Source organism: Eucyclogobius newberryi, unplaced genomic scaffold (genome assembly GCF_026437365.1).
Source record: "Eucyclogobius newberryi isolate DKJ021-1_F unplaced genomic scaffold, fEucNew1.0.hap1 SCAF_18, whole genome shotgun sequence".
Classification (NCBI taxonomy): domain Eukaryota; kingdom Metazoa; phylum Chordata; class Actinopteri; order Gobiiformes; family Gobiidae; genus Eucyclogobius; species Eucyclogobius newberryi.
This window is the reverse complement of record NW_027315812.1, coordinates 5,432,511-5,459,078: the sequence shown is the minus strand read 5'-3', so window position 1 is coordinate 5,459,078 and position 26,568 is coordinate 5,432,511. Positions and strand designations below refer to the sequence as shown.

The 26,568-nt window shown below is 42.5% G+C and overlaps 1 protein-coding gene across 1 annotated transcript in view; it reads left to right on the top strand.

The window, feature by feature from the left end:
* Positions 1-26,568, top strand: part of LOC140364317 (cadherin-6-like) — an 87,942-nt gene extending 61,374 nt beyond the window's left edge. The window contains exons 7-11 of the mRNA XM_072450414.1: positions 7,881-8,017; positions 10,880-11,001; positions 15,133-15,250; positions 21,816-22,067; positions 25,547-26,568. Of these exons, the coding sequence (XP_072306515.1) occupies positions 7,881-8,017; positions 10,880-11,001; positions 15,133-15,250; positions 21,816-22,067; positions 25,547-26,052 (1,135 nt within the window). The 3' untranslated portion in view covers positions 26,053-26,568. The remainder of the gene's footprint in view (positions 1-7,880; positions 8,018-10,879; positions 11,002-15,132; positions 15,251-21,815; positions 22,068-25,546) is intronic.

Sequence of the window (26,568 nt, the reverse complement as noted above, 5' to 3'; positions counted from 1 at the left end):
TTCTTATGGATTTTTTGGCCCGTAAACTTTATTCGACAGTGAATTTAGTTAGTTACTACTTTTATTTTAAAGTAAACGCTCTCGAGAGCACGTTTAAAGGCCAAAAAAAATACACAATCTGTCCTTTCAAACCAACATTATTTGCTTCACAGCGACATAAAAGAAGTAAAATGTGTCTTTAGTTAGATTTGTAGAAGAAGTCGTCCGAGTTTTAGTTTGGTTCAGTATTTTTGGTGGAAAAAGCTGAATATTGCACATTCTAAACGAGTCCCAAACGCTGCAATAATCACAACAATAATAATAATATAGTGGCATCTTAATCCCCTTTAACTTTGTTTTGGGTCGTCTGAGTCTTTATTGCACTTTTATTACCTCTGATGGCGTGAATCCATCTCCATAAAAGTGTGATTCTTTCATAAAATCGGTTGATGGCGGCGGCCTTGGGTCTCGGAGCTCGACCTCGCTCATAACAACGAGGGCCGCGAGTTCAGCACCGCGGCCGCTTCAAGAATAATGAAAACGTGTGCGGAGGAGACGAGGACGGAGGAGACGAGGAGGAGACGAGGACGGAGGAGACGAGGAGGAGACGAGAGCGGAGGAGACGAGGACGGAGGAGACGAGGGCAGAGGAGACGAGGACGGAGGAGACGAAGGCAGAGGAGACGAGGATGGAGGAGGCGAGGGCGGAGGAGACGAGGGCGGAGGAGACGAGGACTCTGTGGGTTTTACGGCGGTCGCAGGGACTCGGCGCTCGAAGGTTGAAGTCTCGGCGTTTTATTGCGGCGTCAAATATGAGAAAGTCGTCTTTTACGGGAAACGGAACGGCACCTGATATTTGAGAAGGTGGAAGAGACTGGACCAGGGACCAAGGACTGGACCAAGGACCAAGGACCAAGGACCAAGGACTGGACCAAGGACCAAGGACCAAGGACCAAGGACCAAGGACTGGACCAAGGACCAAGGACCAAGGACTGGACCAAGGACCAAGGACCAAGGACCAAGGACCAAGGACCAAGGACCAAGGACTGGACCAAGGACCAAGGACTGGACCAAGGACCAAGGACCAAGGACCAAGGACTGGACCAAGGACTGGACCAAGGACCAAGGACTGGACCAAGGACCAAGGACTGGACCAAGGACTGGACCAAGGACCAAGGACTGGACCAAGGACTGGACCAAGGACCAAGGACCAAGGACTGGACCAAGGACCAAGGACTGGACCAAGGACCAAGGACTGGACCAAGGACTGGACCAAGGACCAAGGACCAAGGACTGGACCAAGGACCAAGGACCAAGGACTGGACCAAGGACCAAGGACTGGACCAAGGACTGGACCAAGGACCAAGGACTGGACCAAGAACTGGACCAAGGACTGGACCAAGGACCAAGGACCAAGGACCAAGGACTGGACCAAGGACTGGACCAAGGACTGGACCAAGGACCAAGGACTGGACCAAGGACTGGACCAAGGACCAAGGACCAAGGACTGGACCAAGGACCAAGGACCAAGGACTGGACCAAGGACCAAGGACTGGACCAAGAACTGGACCAAGGACTGGACCAAGGACCAAGGACCAAGGACTGGACCAAGGACTGGACCAAGGACCAAGGACTGGACCAAGGACTGGACCAAGGACTGGACCAAGGACTGGACCAGGGACTGGACCAGGGACTTTGACAGGTAAAAACCGAGACGTGAACCCGGCGCTGACACCTGCCGCACCTGCCGCTCTGATCATTCTTTAAAATAGAATCAAATTGACATTTTGTTGTTTGTTTTTAGACTTCAGCAGACGCCTCTCTCTCTCTCCTCTCTCTCTCTCTCCTCCCCCCCTCTCTCTCTCCTCCCCCTCCCTCTCTCTCCCTCCCCCTCCCTCTCTCTCCCTCTCTCTCTCTCTCTCCTCCCCCTCTCTCTCTCTCTCTCTCTCTCTCCTCTCTCTCTCTCTCCTCCCCCCCTCTCTCTCTCTCTCTCTCTTTCATATCTCTCGACATTGAACTTCTGTCTTTTCTTTCTTGAGATGTGATGAGAGCGTTTGTTGGTCGGGTGGAGCTCTGAAGTGTCTGTCAGGGTTGTTTTGATCGCCCCCCGCTGGCGGAGCCCCCCCACAGTCCCACCAGGACTAAACCAGGACTAAACCAGGACTAAACCAGGACTAAACCAGGACTAAACCAGGTCTAAACCAGGTCTAAACCAGGACTAAACCAGGTCTAAACCAGGACTAAACCAGGTCCAAACCAGGTCTAAACCAGGACTAAACCAGGACTAAACCAGGACTAAACCAGGTCTAAACCAGGACTAAACCAGGACTAAACCAGGTCTAAACCAGGACTAAACCAGGACTAAACCAGGACTAAACCAGGACTAAACCAGGACTAAACCAGATCTAAACCAGGACTAAACCAGGTCCAAACCAGGTCTAAACCAGGACTAAACCAGGACTAAACCAGGACTAAACCAGGTCTAAACCAGGACTAAACCAGGACTAAACCAGGTCTAAACCAGGACTAAACCAGGACTAAACCAGGTCTAAACCAGGTCTAAACCAGGACTAAACCAGGACTAAACCAGGTCTGAAATGAAAGACCAAACACAACAGCCTTGGACTGATTATTGAAGTATATTGTCCGTCCTTGTCCGCCGCGTCCTTTCTCGTCGTCCTGTTGTCTTTAAGTGCAAACCTTGACCCCGCCCCCTTCCTCCTCCTGTGTCGTCCATCTTGTATTTACCCCGTATCGACGGCTGTCGCTGGAGGCCTCTGCTCCTGTCGCTGGAGGCCTCTGCTCCTGTCGCTGGAGGCCTCTGCTCCTGTCGCTGGAGGCCTCTGCTCCTGTCGCTGGAGGCCTCTGCTCCTGTCGCTGGAGGCCTCTGCTCCTGTCGCTGGAGGCCTCTGCTCCTGTCGCTGGAGATGAAGAATACATCTCACTTCATATGAACCACAGTAGACGACATGGTGCTTTTCTTCTCTTGTGCTGAACTAAAACGGTCCAAAGTGCAGCAGACGTAAGTGAGTCAGAACCTACGAAACGACTGGAGCGGGAAGAAGAACGAGGTGCGCTCGCCGCTCTGGACTTGAATATAGAGCTGGAAACATGAGCTTTTCTTTGGCTGCAACAAAAGAGCCTCGTGAGAAATGTTCACTTTACTTTTGTGACGTGGAAATGAAGAGAATACTAACGAGCAGCGTAAAAGCCTCTTCAATCTGAACATTGTGTTGGACGAACGCTGCAGGCAGCAACAGTTTCACACGTTTTATTTGTTTCACGAGAGCCAAGAATCCAACGTTAACGGTGAATTTTTTTAATAAATGGAGCTGGAAGTTCGATGTTGTTCATGTTTTTATTTTGCTGTCCGTGTTTCGAAAAGAACGGGACAGAATGTATGTAAAAAGGCCTAAACAAGTACTGGCTTTAAAGGGGAACTACGGAACTTTTCCTGATGGAGGCTCTGAATAATCCCACTGAATGGCTTTATTACAGTCACTCAATCAAGTGTTTATTTCTGTGTTTTTATTTATCAAAATGACTCGACAAAACACTCATTCTTACTGTGTTTGGGGTCGCCTCTCCACAGATCTGACCTGTAACTTGGCCTGTTGGTGCCATAGACATTACTAGTTGCTCAAACTCGATCGCTTGACTACATTTAATGATCACTAGATGTTTACCAGAAGCAAAAGTCAATTCAAAGTTAGCTAGCCGTTAGCTCAGATGCTAGTTTTACACGATAAGTTGTGTCTTCCTGTTGAATTTGTCCTGAGAAATACTTTGTTTGTTGCACATTTTAAATCCTCTTCCATCACATCCTCAAAGACAAACGTTTGCGTCGTGATGTGAACATTGTGACACTTAAAGATGGTCGGATGTAGACGGCTGCAACGATGAACCAAGTGGAAAAAAACAAAGCATTGTCGTAGTTTGACAATTGTATCTCAGAAGCACTCGCAAAAAAGACTACATTTTTTCAAGATTTTAATGAATAATACACTTTATTTGTAAATATTCTCCATCTGTCCTCATGTTTCAACCTTTATGTGATGATAATGTATTTAAAAAGTCTCGAAGTACAATAAAAATAATTGTTGGACGATTTGACTGAAAAATAATGGCTAAAATGTATTTAAACTGTATTATTTATTAAACCCATTGAGATCGAGACCTCTTTTTCACGCACACGACTCATAAAAACATGTACGTTCAGGATTAAGACATCTGGAACAGGATCCTCCTCGTGTCGGGCTCGGGTCAAAAATAGTCCGATTCCCACGTGTCAGAACTGCTCAGAACAAGACAAATATCCAGACCTTTCCCCGACTTCGCTCGCTCGGGACTCGTCCAGGGCCGCGGATGATGGATGGCGGAGCGGACGGCGGGGCCCTCGAGGGGGGGGCAGCGAGAAGCCTGAAGCCGGACGCCTTCCGCCCGCTCGTCCTCCTCCCGTCGCCCCTTAAAGTCCACACCTCGGCCGCCAAGTGTCTTTATTTGTCCCGGAGGCGGAGACTCGTCTGTGGTCTGCGGCGAAGGAGAGGAGAGCGACCACGGGCCCGAGTGGACAGTTTGTGTGTTTGTGCCGTGTTTGTAGTGTGTTTGTGCCGTGTTTGTAGTGTGTTTGTGCCGTGTTTGTAGTGTGTTTGTGCCGTGTTTGTAGTGTGTTTGTGCCGTGTTTGTAGTGTGTTTGTGCCGTGTTTGTAGTGTGTTTGTGCCGTGTTTGTAGTGTGTTTGTGCCGTGTTTGTAGTGTGTTTGTGCCGTGTTTGTAGTGTGTTTGTGCCGTGTTTGTAGTGTGTTTGTGCCGTGTTTGTAGTGTGTTTGTGCCGTGTTTGTAGTGTGTTTGTGCCGTGTTTGTAGTGTGTTTGTGCCGTGTTTGTAGTGTGTTTGTGCCGTGTTTGTAGTGTGTTTGTGCCGTGTTTGTAGTGTGCTTGTGCCGTGTTTGTAGTGTGTTTGTGCCATGTTTGTAGTGTGTTTGTGCCGTGTTTGTAGTGTGTTTGTGCCGTGTTTGTAGTGTGTTTGTGCCGTGTTTGTAGTGTGTTTGTAGTGTGTTTGTGCCGTGTTTGTAGTGTGTTTGTGCCGTGTTTGTAGTGTGTTTGTGCCGTGTTTGTAGTGTGTTTGTGCCGTGTTTGTAGTGTGTTTGTGCCGTGTTTGTAGTGTGTTTGTGCCGTGTTTGTAGTGTGTTTGTGCGGTGTTTGTAGTGTGTTTGTGCGGTGTTTGTGCCGTGTTTGTAGTGTGTTTGTGCGGTGTTTGTAGTGTGTTTGTGCCGTGTTTGTAGTGTGTTTGTGCCGTGTTTGTGCCGTGTTTGTAGTGTGTTTGTGCCGTGTTTGTAGTGTGTTTGTAGTGTGTTTGTGCCGTGTTTGTGCCGTGTTTGTAGTGTGTTTGTGCCGTGTTTGTGCCGTGTTTGTGCCGTGTTTGTGCCGTGTTTGTAGTGTGTTTGTGCCGTGTTTGTAGTGTGTTTGTGCTGTGTTTGTAGTGTGTTTGTGCGGTGTTTGTAGTGTGTTTGTGCCGTGTTTGTGCCGTGTTTGTGCCGTGTTTGTGCCGTGTTTGTGCCGTGTTTGTGCTTTGGTTTAGTGACAGTGACTTTCCTCAAACACATCGTGGTGTTTGGACTTCAAGTGAGAAAAAAACGATAAATTGCTGCTCCTGTGGCTCTTCTGTGATAAATAAATGTAGAACAAATTACAATATTTTTATCTTAATTATTATTAGAAAAATATGGTGGCATCTTTCATTCGTCCAGGAGCGATCGATTGTTGAAAAGGTTTTTATCTGGACAATGTTTTAAAAATCAAGACCTTTTCTACAATGTATTATTAAAAAAAACTAACTTTATTTGTCTTTATTAACAAAACAATGACAATCTGTTTGTTTGATTTTACATTTATTTCCATCAAAAACAGAATATCTTTCAGCACCATGTTGGAGCGTGTCACAGAATACATTACAAAGTACATTTTAATGAAGTATTATGAAGTATTCACTATTCTGTAAATACATAGTCACAGTGTTCGTCCCAACTCTGAATATTGGGATAAAATATCAAACATTTGCAAATCTCACGCAAAAAATGACTTTGCTTTGTTTGTTATTAACTAAATATTGAAATGATAAACAGAATCATTATTACATCGCATTGGTTATTTATGACTTAAAGATGCTCTGTACATAACTGTTTTTGCTTAGTCTGGAATGTTCCACAGTATGGCATTACACTACAAGCACTAAAAGTATTATTATACTATTTAAAACACTCTGAATGTATTATTATACTATTTAAAACGCTCTGAATGTATTATACTATTTAAAACGCTCTGAATGTATTATTATACTATTTAAAACACTCTGAATGTATTATTATACTATTTAAAACACTCTGAATGTATTATTATACTATTTAAAACACTCTGAATGTATTATACTATTTAAAACACTCTGAATGTATTATTATACTATTTAAAACACTCTGAAAGTATTATTATACTATTTAAAACACTCTGAATGTATTATTATACTATTTAAAACACTCTGAATGTATTATACTATTTAAAACACTCTGAATGTATTATTATACTATTTAAAACACTCTGAATGTATTATTATACTATTTAAAACGCTCTGAATGTATTATTATACTATTTAAAACGCTCTGAATGTATTATTATACTATTTAAAACGCTCTGAATGTATTATTATACTATTTAAAACACTCTGAAAGTATTATTATACTATTTAAAACGCTCTGAATGTATTATTATACTATTTAAAACGCTCTGAATGTATTATTATACTATTTAAAACGCTCTGAATGTATTATTATACTATTTAAAACGCTCTGAATGTATTATTATACTATTTAAAACACTCTGAATGTATTATTATACTATTTAAAACGCTCTGAATGTATTATTATACTATTTAAAACACTCTGAATGTATTATTATACTATTTAAAACACTCTGAATGTATTATACTATTTAAAACGCTCTGAATGTATTATTATACTATTTAAAACACTCTGAATGTATTATTATACTATTTAAAACACTCTGAATGTATTATTATACTATTTAAAACACTCTGAATGTATTATTATACTATTTAAAACACTCTGAATGTATTATTATACTATTTAAAATGCTTTGTGACTGAATAAACGTAAGATATTTGGGCTAAAATGCCACTGTAGAACGTTACTGGCAAAGTAATAACATCCCCATGTATCTACACGAGTAAAGTTACACCTTTAAACTCTACTTTCTGCTGCTGTTTTGCTGTATTTGTGTCGTTTTCCTGTAGCTAAACTGAAATACTTTCCCCTGCAGTTGTTGTATTTTTAGCCGGTGTTGTTTCTCTGCCGTCGTCTCCAAACGGCCTGTCTCCGGATCATTAGCGCCTCCGCTCGAACGTGACGCTCGAATTAGCCGTTAGCTTAAATTAGCCGTTAGCTCGCGGTTCAATGGGAGCTTGCGATGATTGTTGTGAGTGCGCCCGCCGCCATTACAGCGCCCCCCGGAGCGCATTCGGGCACAATGAGGCGTTTTACTCGCGCCGCACCTGAACAACTCCAAATGAAGGTGAGAGTTCAGACGTGCAAAAAGTACTGGCTTTAAAGGGGAACTATGGAACTTTTCCTGATGGAGGGTCTGAATAATCCCACTGAATGGCTTTATTACAGTCACTCGATCAAGTGTTTATTTCTGTGTTTTTATTTCTCAAAATGACTCGACAAAACACTCATTCTTACTGTGTTTGGGGTCGCCTCTCCACAGATCTGACCTGTAACTTGGCCTGTTGGTGCCATAGACATTACTAGTTGCTCAAAGTCAATTCGTTTTAATGCCCTTCTTTAGAACATTCTGGACGAAGCGTTGACCTTTGACCTTTGTGTGTGGTAGGTACTCGATCGACCGGCGCACCGACATGGACCGCGTGTTCAACGTCCACGCGGGGAACGGCTCGCTCTTCACGCTGAGGGAACTGGACCGCGAGGAAAGCGCCTGGCACAACATCTCCGTCCTCGCCACCGAGTTCAGTAAGTCGGCGAGCGAGGAACGGCGACGTTTCACCGCCAAAACGTGACGCTTTTGAACTTGTTTCTTTTACAGATTTTATGACACGTCGCTTTTTTTTCAACCATCTTCGGTTTGTTTCTCGTTCTGCGGCTGCACTGTAGCGTCAAACGTCATTCGCGGCCGTGTTGTTGAGGTCCAAAGAAAATGAACTAAAAATCCACACGATCTTATGAAACGGTCTCGTTTTAAAGTCTTTTCACATCGACACATCCCGACGATCCACACTCCAAATGACAAAGACTTGTACTTCAGGGTCACGTCTTTTCCGCTTTTTAATTGTAGAAAAATGGTCCGTTAATTTAGCTCAAATCTGGACGTAAAATGGAGCGCGGAGACATTTTGAAATCTATAAAAGCTTCACAAACCCTAACCCACTAACCCACTAACCCAAACCCACTAACCCAAACCCACTAACCCTAAACCCTAACCCACTAACCCTAAACCCTAACACTAATTACTGAATTGTTTACCCTGATCCTGTTTGAATAATGCTTATGATTGTAAGCGCCATTTTATATGGTTTGATATTTTACATTCTTAAATTTATGTTATTCATAATAACTCATTTGTGTTTTATTTAAAAGAAGTTTGCATGTGTGTGCATGTCCTGGACGCTTGGGGGCGCACTACTGTTACCTGTCATGTAAAACAGGTGAAGAAGTTTTGTTGTAAAACTCTGTTAATAAAGAGAGATGGCTGGAGCAACACGGTGGTTTTATCGTGCTGCGACTACACCAGTGGTCCTACACCTAAAACAGGCTCATGCAGTCATTATTTTCCGAAGAGGTTAAAACGAAGGAACAAAGAACTAGGATTAGCCTCTACAATGATCAATATTGGGTTTTACATTTAAATAAACATAAATAAATATACACAGCAGAAAAAACATAACACGTTGTTTTCTGACCATATGTTTGTGCGTCTGTTGCTAATGACGCAGAATAAACACATGACTCATCCTCTAAGTATTGTCTTTATTGTGACGTCGCATTTAACCGAGCGCCACTGAACGTCTTGTGAATGGATGGAAACGGCGTCAATAACTGTTCGAAATAAAAACACGTTTGGCTGTTCTGTGTTTTTGTGCCATGAGCGAGAATAGACGCTGGTTCTCCTTCTGGTTCTTCCGTTACGGTTCAAATATTTACTTTAATATAAACTTTAGTATAACTACGTAAAGCGAGATCGACTGAGAGCGCAACAGAACATGCAATAAACACATTTTAAAGGAGGTGTGAAGGTGTAATGGTCTCTGTGAACATTAGCACGTGGCTAGCTCAGTGTTAGCGTCAGTACAGTTTTCTCTAAGTCTAATTATAAATACTATAAGATGTCTTTCTGAAAACACACTTCACTAAAGGATCCGCGTGTGTTTATGAGGGTTAGCGTTTGTTTCTCGATGCTAATGCTAATTCAACTGAGCATATAATATTTAAAACTGATTTAAAACTGATTAAAATAACAAACTGAAATAATCTCCTCAAAAAAAACAAGTCATTACTTTCAAATGTATTGGTTGTTCACTTTATATTTGTCTGAAGGGAGTGATCTGGTTGCCACGGTAATGAGTTCACTTGGCCTAAACTTTGACATTTTTTACTGCTTAAATGTACTTACACCTTACCAATTTTACGAACCTAACCCTTTTTTTACCCTTATCCTTTACCCTAACATCGTCCCTAACATTTACCCTTTACCCTAACATCGTCCCTAACATTTACCCTAACATCGTCCCTAACCTTTACCCTTTACCCTAACATCGTCCCTAACATTTACCCTTTACCCTAACATCGTCCCTAACCTTTACCCTTTACCCTAACATCGTCCCTAACATTTACCCTTTACCCTAACATCGTCCCTAACATTTACCCTAACATCGTCCCTAACCTTTACCCTTTACCCTAACATCGTCCCTAACATTTACCCTTTACCCTAACATCGTCCCTAACCTTTACCCTTTACCCTAACATCGTCCCTAACATTTACCCTTTACCCTAACATCGTCCCTAACATTTACCCTAACATTGTTCCTAACCTTTACCCTTTACCCTAACATCGTCCCTAACATTTACCCTAACATCGTCCCTAACCTTTACCCTTTACCCTAACATCGTCCCTAACATTTACCCTTTACCCTAACATCGTCCCTAACATTTACCCTAACATCGTCCCTAACCTTTACCCTTTACCCTAACATCGTCCCTAACATTTACCCTAACATCGTCCCTAACCTTTACCCTTTACCCTAACATCGTCCCTAACCTTTACCCTTTACCCTAACATCGTCCCTAACCTTTACCCTTTACCCTAACATCGTCCCTAACATTTACCCTTTACCCTAACATCGTCCCTAACCTTTACCCTTTACCCTAACATCGTCCCTAACATTTACCCTTTACCCTAACATCGTCCCTAACCTTTACCCTTTACCCTAACATCGTCCCTAACATTTACCCTTTACCCTAACATCGTCCCTAACATTTACCCTAACATCGTCCCTAACCTTTACCCTTTACCCTAACATCGTCCCTAACATTTACCCTTTACCCTAACATCGTCCCTAACATTTACCCTAACATCGTCCCTAACCTTTACCCTTTACCCTAACATCGTCCCTAACCTTTACCCTCTCTAACATTAACCGGTCCATTATCTTCCACATATCATATTTGGATTAGATTAGCGTGGTTGCCGTAGCGACAGGCCTGTTGCCATAGCGCTAACGTCCGTGTTGATCCCGTGTCTTCGCCTTGATTACCCGACAGGTCCGTGTGACTTTAAACAATCACACGCTTTCTTTTCCCCTTCCTCCCGTTTCCTAGACAACCCTCGCCTGGTCAGCCGCGTGCCCGTCTACGTCCGCATCCTCGACGTCAACGACAACCCGCCGAGCTTCGCCGCCAACTACGAGGCGTTCGTGTGCGAGAACGCCAAAGCCAATCAGGTACAGGCGGCGATAAAGCCAATCAGGGGGCGGACGGGGCGTCGCCGTGGTTACAGAGGGACCGGGATTATAATGGGCTTCGCAATTAGCGGGTGAAGCTCGGCGCAGATTGGAAGGAGAAGGGTTTGTCTGGTGGTGGGAGGGGTTAAAAATCGATTAGCGCAGACGTTAATCGATACTCTAGCTCGTATCAGAAGTAGATAAGGATTGATCTGTAAAACATGACATAAATATGAACAAATTTGACCTTTTCTTAATTAATTTTATGATCTTGATCTTTTTCAGAACTATGGGCCCTTTAAAGTCCATTAAAATGTCCTCACAATGTTTAAAATTCCAAACTGGAGGCAAAATGAAGTACAAAGTATTTTCTTGTGTGCCTTATAGTGCGGAAAATACGGTAACCGACATCAGATCCAAAGCTAATGTTTTTAAGCCTTCATGACCTGAATTAAGTGACAATTTAGAATTTTTAGGGTAGAAATGTCGATTAGTTTGTCTTTCTGTTGCGTTGAAATGGAAAAAATTCTGTTTTCTTGCTTCAAAATTGTATTTGAGTGGGAAAAACTCTACAAATTGTGGTAAAATTTGTACTATATGAATGAAAAACTATTGTGGGATCAACATTTCCGTCAGTGTTTTTCCAGTAAAAACCTAAAAATCAGGATTTTTGCCGTCATGAAAAATGCAGCGCGTCTTGTTACAATCGACAATCGATCCAACGGTAAATGTGTTTAAACCGAGCTCATGTGTCACTCAGAATGTTTTTGTTTACAATATTTTAAAGGGTCAAAGTGTACGTTAATAAATAAATTAATAAATCACACGCGTAACGAAATATCCTTAAAATATAAAGATAATGACGTCCAAACTTCGTCGACTGTCGCGGCGTTTCAAGCCTTCGTCATGGGCTCCTGCTTTTCCTTCCTGTCCCGTCGCCATGGTTTCCCCGGATCAGGTTTACGCTTGCGCCGCAGTAATTAGCGGCGCTTTGATAAACGTGACGGAGGAAAACACAGGCTCAGACCTTTAGAAAACGCTCATGTCCGGGCGACGGGCGAAACGACGGAGACGAGTCGTTTGAGGAAATATCATCAGCTCATTAAGCCAAGTCGTTAGCCTTTATTAGTCAAAACTTTTGCAACTAACGATTATTTTATCATACATAGAGAATTTTAGCTACAAATAATGTTAAAATGTGCTGACTGAAGCCTTCTAGATGGAGAATATGTTGAAATAAAGTGAATTATTGATGAAAAATCTCTATTTATTTATAATTTTTGGGACATTTTGATTATTAAATGTATTTTCCTCGTCAAAACTACTTTAATAAAAGATAAATATCCCAATTACAAGTAATTTCAAGTCAAGTAAGTAGTAACAGAGTAGAGCAACAAATGTCTATTATTAGCGCTAATGCATTTCCATGAGCGTTAGCATCAAAACATCACAAACTATGAAACGGCGGGTCCGTTTTATCATCTGAAAACCGCTCGACGACACGAGAAAAACGCCAGAGCGGAGTTAGAAAACATCACCACGGGTTTTGTGGGGATTGTTAGCGCCGAAATTAGCATACAAGCTAACAACCTTGTAATAAACATTTCTTAACACAAAAACGTAGCGGGTGACAACAGTTTGACAAGAAAATGTTTTTTTGTTCCACCAAACGCTGCGGATCTTACAGCAATGAGTGAACTGTAGAAACTGGAGGCCATTTTGAAAGGGGCACGCGATGTTCTAGCAACCACCACGACTGCGCCCTTTTCTACCGCATCATGAGCTACGAATACTTTGAGTCTTTAGACGACAACGTTAAACTAAGGCACACGACAAAGCTCTCATCGCGCCGTCTGACAACAGAACAATGACCTGACAGAACAATGACCTTACAGAACAATGACCTTACAGAACAATGACCTTACAGAACAATGACCTTACAAAACAATGACTTTACAAAACAATGACCTTACAGAACAATGACCTGACCTTACAGAACAATGACTTTACAGAACAATGACCTTACAGAACAATGACCTTACAGAACAATGACTTTACAGAACAATGACCTTACAGAACAATGACCTTACAGAACAATGACTTTACAGAACAATGACCTTACAGAACAATGACCTTACAGAATGCAGGCTTTTTACATGTTGGCCTCATATTTCCTGGATTATCGTATGTTGTAGACGTGTTGTTGTGCCCCTTTCAAAATGGCGGACTCTGTTGCTACTGCACAAGTGCGTAACTGCAGTTTACACACTACTACTTTCATTTGCGGCTCCGTTTAAATTAATAAATAGAATATAAAGCCATTGGAAGAGTAAAAAAAGCCGATTTAGTGACGTTTCAGCCCTCGAAGCCCATTAAAGGACACATATTACGCAAATGTGACCTTTTTGAGCCTTTAGCCTGTTCTAACATTGTTCCTTCATCAAAAACACAGCCGGAGTCGTGTTTTCGAGCTGCTCTTCTCTGCTCCTTCCCTGAGCCTCACAAAAACACTCAAAATGTCCCAGACGTGTGACTTTAGAGATCTGGACGTCTCCTGTGATGAGTTAAAGTCCATAAATCATCCTCAGACTCGTTCTGAGCATTTCTCCTTCAAACCACGTTCATTACAGCTGCGTTTGTGTATTAGTAATAAAGAAATAAAGGAATAAATACATGTGTGGAGCGGCTCAGCTTTAGAGGCAACGCTACAGTAAAAAAGTTGGTTTAATTAAGAAACGTTGAAAACAAACGCTTTAATTAGAGCAGTGTTTATGTAAATGAAAAAGATGTTAATATGTGTAAATATTGGATTAAAAAAGGCCATATATAAAGTATTAGCACATCCACTCTAAAGTTAAACTCTTCTAATAGTAATAGATTAAATTGGATAATTATATTTACAAGAGACTTGAGTTAAATGAAGAACAGACCAACTTTCTACGACGCAAAACATGATTATTTGTGAAGCAGAACTTGATAATTAATAAAGTTTCTCAGTGATGTCATCGTCTGCCTTTAAAAACACCAGTTAATTGAATCCGAAGAAATGGAAGGGATTATAAAAGTAAACACGGCGCTAAACCCACAATTAACACAAACGTTTGGACCGTTTCTTTATTGATAAGTCGAGTTTCTGTGACGAACAAACAAGAAAAGTGGTTTTAAAAGTCATGTAAAATGTCTGTTATTGAATAAATGTGCGATGGATGCGTTTAAAGTCGTATTGTGGAACATTCCAGGCAAAGAAATAACATCCACACGGAGAAAAGTACACGGCAAAAAGTCATTATTTTAGAAGTCGACTGGTCAAAATAATAATAAGAATGAATATCTCAAGTTTCCAATAACAATATTATGTCAATCCAACAGAAATGTGATGAAACGTGTCTTTAAGTGCGTTTTTGAGCTGTTACCATAGCGACCAGACTGTAAACAAGAGCCAAACTCCACATAAACGACACAACAGTTCTGATCTGACACAATAACACCATAAAACACCTTTATTTAGTCCAACCATGTGTCGCACACTGATGACATCACAGAGGGATTCAGCTCCACTTCCTGTCATTTTAAACTCTTTATTTTCCTTCACAAACTGACACTTGATTGATGTAAAACTATGATAAATATTAACTATTCTATTCTATTCTATTCGGTCAAACTAAGTAATAATTAGAAAAACTTGTCATAGGCACTTAAAGGACGTTTGGTTTCTTCAGTCAGATCTAGTTCACTCAAATATTACTTACAAAAAATCACCAAAATTCTCTCTTTACATGTTTTTGTTTCTAATATGTCAAAAGAAAATAAGCAAAAACCTTAAACTTTGCTCTGTCCATTCGATTTTACGTCCAGAAAATTTGTGTCATTTTTACAAAACATTAAGAAAAACTTGATTTTTATTTAAATGTAGAACGTAACTTTATTACGTCACACATTTTAAATTATATATAATGTATTTATTTTTTTACAATTAAGTCAGTCAAATCAGTCAGTTTCAAATGGACTTAAAGGTGCACAACAGTTTTCTCCTTGTTTTGTGTCGAATGTTTCAGTGTGGCTTTAAATGTAGTGTGTTCAGTTCCATCTGCATGATACATTTTAATGTTGTTGTTGTTGTTGTTTGTGCAGCGCATTCAGACCATCAGCGCCTCCGACCCGGACGAGCCGCTCGGAGGACATCGCTTCTTCTTCAGTTTGGCTCAAGAGGCGGCGGGAAAGGCCAACTTCACCGTGCGCGACAATAAAGGTAACGCCATGTGACCAACCGACTCCAGCGGCAGTTACACGGTCGCCACGGCAACGATAAACAGGCCTCCCTCTGGCCTGGTTCACGTGGTCACGTTTAGTTATATTTTCATGTTTTTGAATCTTAATCTGAACCGGAAAATGTGGAAAAACAGAGGTTGTTCATTATGTATTCAAATTACCGTATTTTCTGGAGTATAAGTCGCACCAGCCAAGAAATGCATAATAGAGAAGAAAAAAACATATATAAGTCGCACCTCCAGTGCGACTTATATATGTTTTTTTGAAATACAGTTGCAAGTGTGAAAATAACAAATAATATCACATATACGTCGCTCCGGAGTATAAGTATATAAGTATGTAAATATAAGTCGCACCCCGGCCAAAACTATGAAAAAAGGTGCCACTTATAGCCCGGAAAATACGGTATTGGCCACGATGAGTTGATTAGAGCTTTACACGATTTTCAGAGCGAGTTTTCCAACACTAAAGAATCAGAAAAATGTCAAAGTTTATTCATAAAGCCTAAAGTGCAGTAGATGAAAGTGCAGTACATAAAAGTGCAGTAATACATAGACACAATCAACTACAAATACAGATGAAGTAGTAAAATAATGACTCAGTTCGTGTCAAAAGGCCAGAGAAAAAGGTTTATTGCCATTTCAATGAACACAATTCAAAAACTGTGTCAAGAATGAATAAAAGTGACAGTAAAATAGATCAAATAAGGCATCAAATTAAGGATATACAGCTAAAATAATAACTAGCATGCTAACAGCGCGCTTTTGAGCAAATATCAATGTCAACCAGCGGAAAATAGTTTCTTAGATGAACAAAATCGAATGTCATCTGGAAACACAAAACACATCATGACAAATGTTTGAAGCACTTGTTTGTTTTCCTGTTTGGCCCAAAAGGACACAAATGATGCGAAATAGGCTTTTTTGGGCTTTTTTGGGGCGTTTAATCATGTTCTAACAGTTCTGCCGACTAATCACGCTCCGTACAGCTGCTTTCCTGCACCTGAACACTTCAGTCCTTTGGTTTTCTCATGAGTCTGTTGTAATTCCCTCTGCAGCCAGTAGGTGCACCAAACTCCATTAGCGTCGTGGGAAACAGATAAGCTAATCCTTTATTTGTCCACACATGGGGAAATTTCTGTGTTGCAACGCAAGTAGATACAGAAGTAAAAGAACAGATAACTTAAAGAAACACTCTTAATGGAAAAACTTATAAACAAAACTACTATCGACAAAACCTCCCATATTCTTAATAAGGAATGACAGTATTGCACATGAATATGACAGTATTGCACATGATTAAGTCAGTATTGCACATGGGTATGACAGTGTTGCACATGATTAAGTCAGTATTGCACATAATTATGAGAGTATTGCACATGAATATGACAGTATTACACATGAATATGACAGTATTGCACATGATTAAGTCAGTATTGCACATAATTATGAGAGTATTGCACATGGGTATGACAGTATTGCACATGGGTATGACAGTATTGCACATGGGTATGACAGTGTTGCACATGATTAAGTCAGTATTGCACATGATTATGACAGTATTGCACATGGGTATGACAGTATTGCACATGGGTATGACAGTATTGCACATGGGTATGACAGTGTTGCACATGATTAAGTCAGTATTGCACATGATTATGACAGTATTGCACATGGGTATGACAGTGTTGCACATGATTAAGTCAGTATAGCACATGCTCATGACAGTATTGCACATGGTTATGACAGTGTTGCACATGATTAAGTCAGTATTGCACATGATTATGACAGTATTGCACATGGGTATGACAGTATTGCACATGATTAAGTCAGTATTGCACATGATTATGACAGTATTGTACATGGGTATGACAGTATTGCACATGGGTATGACAGTGTTGCACATGATTAAGTCAGTATTGCACATGGGTATGACAGTATTGCACATGGGTATGACAGTATTGCACATGATTATGACAGTATTGCACATGGGTATGACAGTATTGCACATGATTAAGTCAGTATTGCACATGATTATGACAGTATTGCACATGGGTATGACAGTATTGCACATGGGTATGACAGTATTGCACATGGGTATGACAGTATTGCACATGGGTATGACAGTATTTCACATGGGTATGACAGTATTTCACATGGGTATGACAGTATTGCACGTTTTCAGGGCTAACAGTGATTGTTGTAGAGTCTGACTGCAGCAGGAAGGAAAAACAGAAATCAAATCAAATCAAATCAATTTATTTTTGTAAGGCCCAAAATCACAACAACAGTTGCCTCTGAGGGCCACAGGGAGAAATGAATCAACAATGTCTGTGGTGGCGATGAAGTCAGACAATGTCTGTGGTGGCGAGGGACGATGTCCCAGGGTCCTCTGTCCTTAGACTCTCCTTCTCGGCCAGGAAAAACTACAAAAAAACCTCTTTGGGAAAAAAGCGTAGAAACCTGGAGGAGTTCCAGTGAAGGAGAGATCCGACTCTCACAGACGGACAGACGGACACGAGGAGACTGGAGCTGGACCCACTCTTCAGGCAGAAGAGGGACCGTCTGAGTCGAGCTGGACCCACTCTTCAGGCAGAAGAGGGACCGTCTGAGTCGAGCTGGACCCACTCTTCAGGCAGAAGAGGGACCGTCTGAGTCGAGCTGGACCCACTCTTCAGGCAGATGAGGGACCGACTGAGGCGAGCTGGACCCACTCTTCAGGCAGATGAGGGACCGTCGGAGGCGAGCTGGACCCACTCTTCAGGCAGATGAGGGACCGTCCACACAGGGCAGGGACCACTTCACCAGGGGAGGGGCATCTGGGTCCACAGGTCCTCAGGAGTGAGAGAAAGAAAAGAAGGCGGTGAACAGTTTGCAAGTGGAATCAAAAAATAAATATTGTTTGATAGCATAAGTAGTCAGAAGAAGAGGATAGTGCTCAAGCTGTCATACTTCCCCCAGCATAGTTACTCCTAGGGCAGCGTAGCTAAAGCTGTGGGTTTATGTTTCTGTTCCTAACTACTCTGACCATAAGCGATTTTGAAGAGGAACGTTTTAAGCCTGGACTTAAATGAAGAGACTGTGTCAGCATGTTTAACATGGGTCGGGAGCTGATTCCATAACACAGGAGCTTGGTAGTTAAACGCTCTACCTCCTACAGTACTTTTAGAGACTCTTGGCACCACCAGAAGGCCGGCATTCTGAGAGCGAAGAGCTCTGTTTGGATGATATGGTTCTATAGCATCTTTGAGGTAGGATGGGGCCATGTCATTTATGGCTTTGTAGGTCAAGAGTAGAATTTTGAATTTGATTCTAGACTCGACGGGGAGCCAGTGAAGAGACTTCAGCACTGGCGTAATGTGCTCTCTTCTTTTTGTTCCTGTTAGTAATCTTGCTGCTGCATTTTGAACCAGTTGAAAGCTTTTTATGGAGCTTTTAGGACACGCTGCAAGCAGGGAGTTACAGTAGTCTAATCTAGTCGTTACAAATGCATGGATAAGTTTTTCGGCATCACTTTTAGGCAGGATTCTTCTGATTTTGGCTCTTGTTGCGCAAATGGAAATAGGCTATTTTACAAGCTTGTTTTATATGAGCTTTAAATGAGAGCTCCTGGTCAAATAAGACTCCAAGGTTTCTTACAGTAGAACTGGAGGCTACACTGACATTGTCCAGTGTGACTATCTGCTCAGATAGAGCGTCTCGTAGATGCTTAGGGCCAAGCACAATGACCTCAGTTTTTTCAGGGTTAAGAAGCAGGTAGTTTAGTGTCATCCAGGTTTTTATCTCCTTCACACAAGCACTAAGTCTGTCTACTTGATCGCTCTGATCAGGTTTCATTGATAAATACAGCTGAGTGTCGTCTGCAGAGCAGTGGAAGTTAATGCCATGCTTTCTGATAATGTTACCTAATGGCAGCATATAAAGAGTAAACAGAATTGGACCGAGTACCGAACCCTGTGGCACACCGTAAATTACTTTAGAGCTTGGTGAGGAGCTCTGGTTTACATTAACAAATTGGAACCTATCAGATAGATAGGATTTAAACCAGCTGAGGGCTGTTCCTCCAACACCTACATCACATTCTAACCTCTGCAGTAGAATGTTGTGGTCGATGGTGTCAAACGCTGCGCTGAGGTCCAACAGAACCAGGATTGAGACCAGTCCATCGTCAGCGGCTAATAACAAATCATTTGTGACTTTAACTAGTGCAGTTTCAGTGCTGTGGTGGGCTCTGAACCCTGACTGGAAAACTTCAAATAAGTTATTGTCCTGCAGGTGGCGACAAAGCTGTTTTACTACAACTTTTTCAAGGATTTTAGAGACGAAGGGAAGATTTGAAATAGGTCTGTAGTTTACCAATAGGTCGGGATCTAGATTAGGCTTTTTCAGAAGAGGTTTAATGACTGCATGTTTGAAGGACTGTGGAACATAGCCACTTTGGAGTGAAGTATTTATTATATTAAGAATAGGGTCTATAATTAGGGGGAGAATGTCTTTGAGGAGTCTGCTTGGAATGGGGTCTAGGACACAAGTTGAGCTTTTAGAGGACATAATGGCTGAAGTTATCTCTGCTTGATCAACAGCTGTGAACCTTTCTAAGTTCACAGGTGGATTTATATGGGACGTTAGATTTACAGCTTGGGCTAGTTCAGGGCTAATAGCGGGGGTAATTTCATCTAATTTATCTCTGATTGTTTTTATTTTATTATTAAAAAATAGGAGGAAATCATCAGAGCTAAGTGTAGCTGGGATTGAGGGCTCTACTGCACTGTGACAGTTTGTTAGCCTAGCTACAGTGCTGAAAAGGAATTTAGTGTTACTTTTGTTGACTTCTATTAGATTTGAATAATATCTGGTTTGGGCCTTACGCAGAGCCTGCTTATAGGACAGCAGGCAACTTTTCCATGCTTTTAGGGATTCTTCGGTGTGAGAGCGACGAAATAATCCCTCTAACTTTCAAACTCTTTGTTTATGTGAACGCAGTTCTTGGTTGTACCATGGGGAGGCGCGCTTTGGCCTAATGACCTTCTGTTTTAACGGCGCGACAACGTCAAGAGCAGACTTCAGAGAATTCATGGTCAAGTCGACACATTGATCACTTAAACTGGGACTAAAGCTGTTCTCAGCAGGATCACATGACATGATCACATGACATGATCACATGACATGTCACTGAATATTGGCTCTATTATTTCTTTGAATTTTGAGATAGATTTTTCAGATATTGTCCTTTTCATTATAACTTTATTTTGTGGGGCTGGATGATCTTTAAGAATAAACTGAAAGGTAATTAGGAAATGATCTGACAATATAGGGTTTTGAGGGAGGACAATGAGGTCACTAATCTCTGTTCCATACGTTAGGACAAGATCCAGAGTGTTCTTGTGAGTGTGAGTCGGTTTATTTACATTCTGAGTGAAACCAATGCTGTCTAACAAGGCGCTGAAGGCATTACTGAGAGCGTCATCACTCATGTTCACGTGGATATTAAAGTCTCCAACTATAACTATTTTATCCCAGGCTAACACTAAGTTTGATATAAAGTCAGAAAACTCTGTTAAAAACTCTGAATAGGGACCAGGAGGTCGGTAGATAACTATGAACAAAACTCCTTTTTGGTTTTTCATATTTGGACATGTGATCGACAGCATAAGGCTTTCAAATGAGTGAAATGCATTGTTAGTTTTAGGGCTCATGAGTAGGCTTGAGTGGGAGATCACTGCCACACCACCACCTCGGCCTGTGCTCCTGGCAGTCTGAAAGTTAACATGGCTGGGTGGGGTGGACTCATTTAGTCTGACGTAGTCGTCTTGTTGAAGCCACGTTTCAGTTAGAGCTAGAAGATCTATGTTATAGTCACTAATTAATTCATTAACTAAGAGCGATTTGGAGGAAATTGCTCTAATGTTTAGCAGTCCACATTTTACGTGTTTATTCATTTGTGTATTTGTGTCATTTGTGATTGTTATTTTCCTTAAGTTATTTGGTCTGACGCCTGAAATATTTTTTCTGAGATGTGACTTTTTGGCATTATTTGTACGAGGGACACGAGGGACACGAGGGACACGAGGGACACACACAGTCTCTATCTGTCTTGAATCTGAACACTTCACATGTAACAGAACGGGCGAGAGTTCAGCGACAGAGGAGCGTCTTAAACTGCTGCTCTGCGCCCGGGGCTCATCCCTAGATGGTCACTTAACACGACTAAGACTATCGGTCAAATTCCGAACTAATAGGGATGTACCCTCCGAAGTCGGATGGATGCCATCCCTGCGTATGAGCCCGGGCTTTCCCCAAAACGCACTCCAGTTATCAATAAAGACAACGTTGTTTTGAGGGCGACGTCATTTCCGGTGAGTGTGTCGCGTTTTCAGATGAGATTTCTCAATACAGATGAGAAAAAAAAAAACACTAAATCAGACAGTTTTTCCACCAAAATTGATTTAATCTGTTCGTTGTGGTGCGTCACTTTAAGCTCCGCCCACACCACAACACTGCCTTGTGATTGGTCCGGGCCTGACGAGCGCCTCTTTGCGTCCGCAGACAACACGGCGTGGATCCTGACCCGCCGCAGCAGCTACAGCAGCCTCCAGATGAGCGTGTACCACGTTCCCGTGGTGATCTCGGACGGCGACTTCCCCATGCAGAGCAGCACCAGCACGCTCACCGTCAAAGTCTGCACGTGCGACCGCGACGGCAACATGAAGCTGTGCAACGCCGAGGCCCTGACGGCTCGGGCGGGGCTGAGCACGGGCGCCCTGGTGGCCATCCTGCTGTGCGTCGTCATCCTGCTGAGTGAGTGGGCGTCGCCGCACCCTTTAATGTGTAGTCAGAACGTTTACACACCCTTTAATGTGTAGTCTTAATGTTTACAGACCCTTTGATGTGTCGTCAGAGCATTTACACACCCTTTAATGTGTAGTCTCAATGTTTATAGACCCTTTAATGTGTCGCCAGAGCGTTTACACACCCTTTAATGTGTAGTCTCAATGTTTATAGACCCTTTAATGTGTCGCCAGAGCGTTTACACACCCTTTAATGTGTAGTCTCAATGTTTACAGACCCTTTAATGTGTCGTCAGAGCATTTACACACCCTTTAATGTGTCGTCACAGCATTTACACACCCTTTAATGTGTAGTCAGAGCATTTACACACCATTTAATGTGTAGTCAGAGCGTTTACACACCCTTTAATGTGTCGTCAGATCCTTTACACAGCCTTTAATGTGTCGTCAGAGCGTTTACACACCCTTTAATGTGTCGCCACAACGTTTACACACCCTTTAATGTGTCGCCAGAGCGTTTACACACTCTTTAATGTGTCGCCAGAACGTTTACACACTCTTTAATGTGTCGTCACAGCGTTTACACACCCTTTAATGTGTCGTCACAGCGTTTACACACCCTTTAATGTGTCGTCACAGCGTTTACACACCCTTTAATGTGTCGGCAGAGCGTTTACACACCCTTTAATGTGTCGTCACAGCGTTTACACACCCTTTAATGTGTCGCCAGAACGTTTACACACCCTTTAATGTGTCGTCACAGCTTTTACACACCCTTTAATGTGTCGGCAGAGCGTTTACACACCCTTTAATGTGTAGTCAGAACGTTTACACACCCTTTAATGTGTCGGCAGAGCATTTACACACCATTTAATGTGTCGGCAGAACGTTTACACACCATTTAATGTGTTGCCAGAGCGTTTACACACCCCTTTAATGTGTCGTCAGAGCGTTTACACACCCTTTAATGTGTCGTCACAACGTTTACACACCCTTTAATGTGTCGTCAGAGCGTTTACACACCCTTTAATGTGTCGTCAGAGCGTTTACACACCCTTTAATGTGTCGTCAGAGCGTTTACACACCCTTTAATGTGTCGTCAGAGCGTTTACACACCCTTTAATGTGTCGTCACAACGTTTACACACCCTTTAATGTGTCGTCACAGCGTCTACACACCCTTTAATGTGTTGTCACAATGTTTACAGACCCTTTAATGTGTCGCCAGAGCGTTTACACACCCTTTAATGTGTCGCCAGAGCGTTTACACACCCTCAAATGTGTAGTCACAATGTTTACACACCCTTTAATGTGTAGTTTCAACGTTTACACACCCTTTAATGTGTCGTCACAACTTTTAGACACCCTTTAATGTGTAGTCTGAGCGTTTACTCACCCTTTTATACATTTTAAACCTTCACAATATCAGAATGGAAGCAAAAGTCAAGTGAAACATGCACATTTTCCTTCCAATTTGAGGAATAAGACAATAAGACAATTTTAGAAGCAAAAAGTATTATTTTAGTTCAATCTACAGCCAAAGAACTAGATCAAAACAAACAGATTCCAAAGTTATTTGTCACATTGAACTTTATTTTGTCTTTCAGAAAGTTCAGTTTGGTAAAGTTACAATTGTAACACAAACATTAATATCACGACAAAACAGAGAGAACAAATATGATGTGTGTCGGGTCAAACGCTCCAGTGACGGGCTCCGACGCCACCAACAGGGGGTGAACACCTCTTTATTCAAACCCACTCCTTTATGTTTTGACCTTTTAAATGAAGCCCGTGATATTCAAAATGAGATTTGCAGGCGGCGCGCGGGTCTCGCCGCAGCAGCAGGTGTTAAAGACGGTTTGTGTTTCAGTTTAATCGGATTCTTCTCTTCCTGTGGGCGGATCATTCAGGCCCAGACCAAAGCACAGGACTTAATGTGATCACGGCTACAAAGAGAACACATTAGCGAGGAAGAGAGGAACAGCTACAAGCACAAACCCGATTACGCCGGCCGCAGACATTCATCGCAATCATCGAGTTTACCATAAAAGTAATCGCAATCGTTATCTGGATTGTACGGACTCTGAAACGCACGGGAAGATCTCTTAGAACAGACTTTCAGCTGCGTCGCCTTTAGTTTCACACTGAATTCCTTCTTGTATCGCACTTTTCTTGGACGTATCGGGTCGAGACTGATCTACTGAGCACAGGTGAGAGGGCGTGGCTCCAGCGAGTGTCCATGCGTCGCTGCAGATAAAACGCTCTAAATATTGTCCCGTTTTACTGCGTTACGTCACTCAGATTAGACTCTATCCTCGGCATTTGACCCGTGATCGCAGCGCTACGTAAAACCAGAGTCGGATCTGGAGCTGGGCGTGGCCAGGACGAGCTGCTTCAGGAGGTTTTGACCCGTTTTGGATAGTTATGGAGACTTAACCAGTTTATACAAGATGAAGGTCAGAGTGGAAGACAAACGACACGTCCAGGATGATTAAAAGTGTCAGAAAAGAATGACCCCGCCCCAAACTCACCTGCTTTAAATGTCTAGACTCCAGTATCGCTCACTTCTATTGGAAAAATGAAACACCAAGGATTAAATTTAGTACGCTACGGGCTACAATCTGATATTATACGGCTAGAAATAGAACAATCATTATGCAAAGAACTGATTATAGTTGACAATAAATCAATAAAACGTCGGCCGGGTGGAAATTTAACCCAGTAACACATTCCACCATCTAACTTCACCCACTTTGGAACAACTCTGACTTCTTAAGCTTCAAAAACACTCAACTTCCCCACATGTTTCACACACATATTTTTTAAAAACAACATATTTACAACATTTCCACACTTGGAGTTTGGCATCAGGAGCAATTATTTTTCAAAATACCTACAAATCAAATCATCAGTTATGGAAAAAATAAATGTCAGATCAACAAATTTGGAACTCCCGCCTACAATATCTGCAAGACTAGATTAATATGTCTCTCCAAAATATAGAAAATCATTTCAAATCCATCTCAGACCATTTGCCTGCCAACAATAAAATGGGAAAATAGCCCTGTAATTTACTCCTGATGCCAACTTCTGGACCCAAATCTGTAAAAATATGTTCAAAAATGCCAACTTAGAATGAATACAACACAAACCACTTCCCAGAACACATTCCACGGGGAACAGAGGATCTCACGTGGGGTTCACAGCTGAGATTTGGACACATTGCACTCAGAAAAGTATAGACACATATATCCTGTTGGGAAGAGGTCACACAGGCACTATCTACATCCCATAATCCCCTCTCTCTGCTCGGGGATCGCACAATAATCACTGAAAAAACCTTCAAAACACTCACAGCTCCAACCATCGCCAAGAAAACTGTCCTCATGACCCGGAAACCCCACAATAACAAACATGAACCACTGGAATACACATCTCCTATAATCCCTCATCTGTATCTAACGTACCTCTCTTTCCGTTGCCGTGGCAGTGATCGTGGTGCTGTTCGCCGCTCTGAGGAAACAGCGGAAGAAGGAGCCGCTCATCATCTCCAAAGAGGACGTGCGGGACAACGTGGTGAGCTACAACGACGAGGGCGGCGGCGAGGAGGACACGCAGGCCTTCGACATCGGGACGCTGCGCAACCCGGAGGCCATCGAGGACAACAAGCAGCGGCGCGACATCATCCCCGAGACCTACTTCAACCCGGCGGTGCGGCGTAGCGTCCCGCCGCCACCCCGGGACAACAACGGCGACGTGAGGGACTTCATCAGCCAGCGTCTGCAGGACAACGACACCGACCCGACGGCGCCGCCATACGACTCGTTGGCGACCTACGCCTACGAGGGGAACGGATCGGTCGCCGAATCGCTCAGCTCATTGGAATCGGTAACGACGGACGGCGACCAGGACTACAACTACTTGAGCGAGTGGGGTCCGAGGTTTAAGAAACTGGCCGACATGTACGGAGGGGACGACAGCGACCGGGAATCGTAACGGACATGGGAAAAAACGTTCTCCCGACAAGACTTGGGGGGAAAATGAGGACCAAGCGAGCGGTTTTGTTTGGAAGTGCTCTTTTCAGAAGGCCGTAAATGTGCGTGAGGTGGCAGACGTAGGCTTCGTGTGTCCTGTCAAGTGTTATAGTTGCGTTTCTTTTGCAAAGGACAACGTGAAAAGACAGTTTTTCGGTTTTATTTTGCGTAAAAACTGGAAATCGACTTGGATTTTCCCTCCATTGCTGCGACGGATGGACAGCGACGAGCAGTTTTGTAAAAGCCACAGAATACGCCTATGTATTTTTCAGTGTTCCTGGGACTAAAACATGCTGCAGCTATTGTGAACTTAGCTTGTGTTCGTACGGTAATGGATCAAATACGCTGTACAGTTTATTTTTCAAGCGGATTTTCATCTTTGCGTTGAAGCCACTTTCTTCACAGCCTTTTGAGCAAAACGTTTCCACATTTCCACGATTCTTGAGCAGATTTGAGGTTCGTTAAAGCTGGGTTTGTG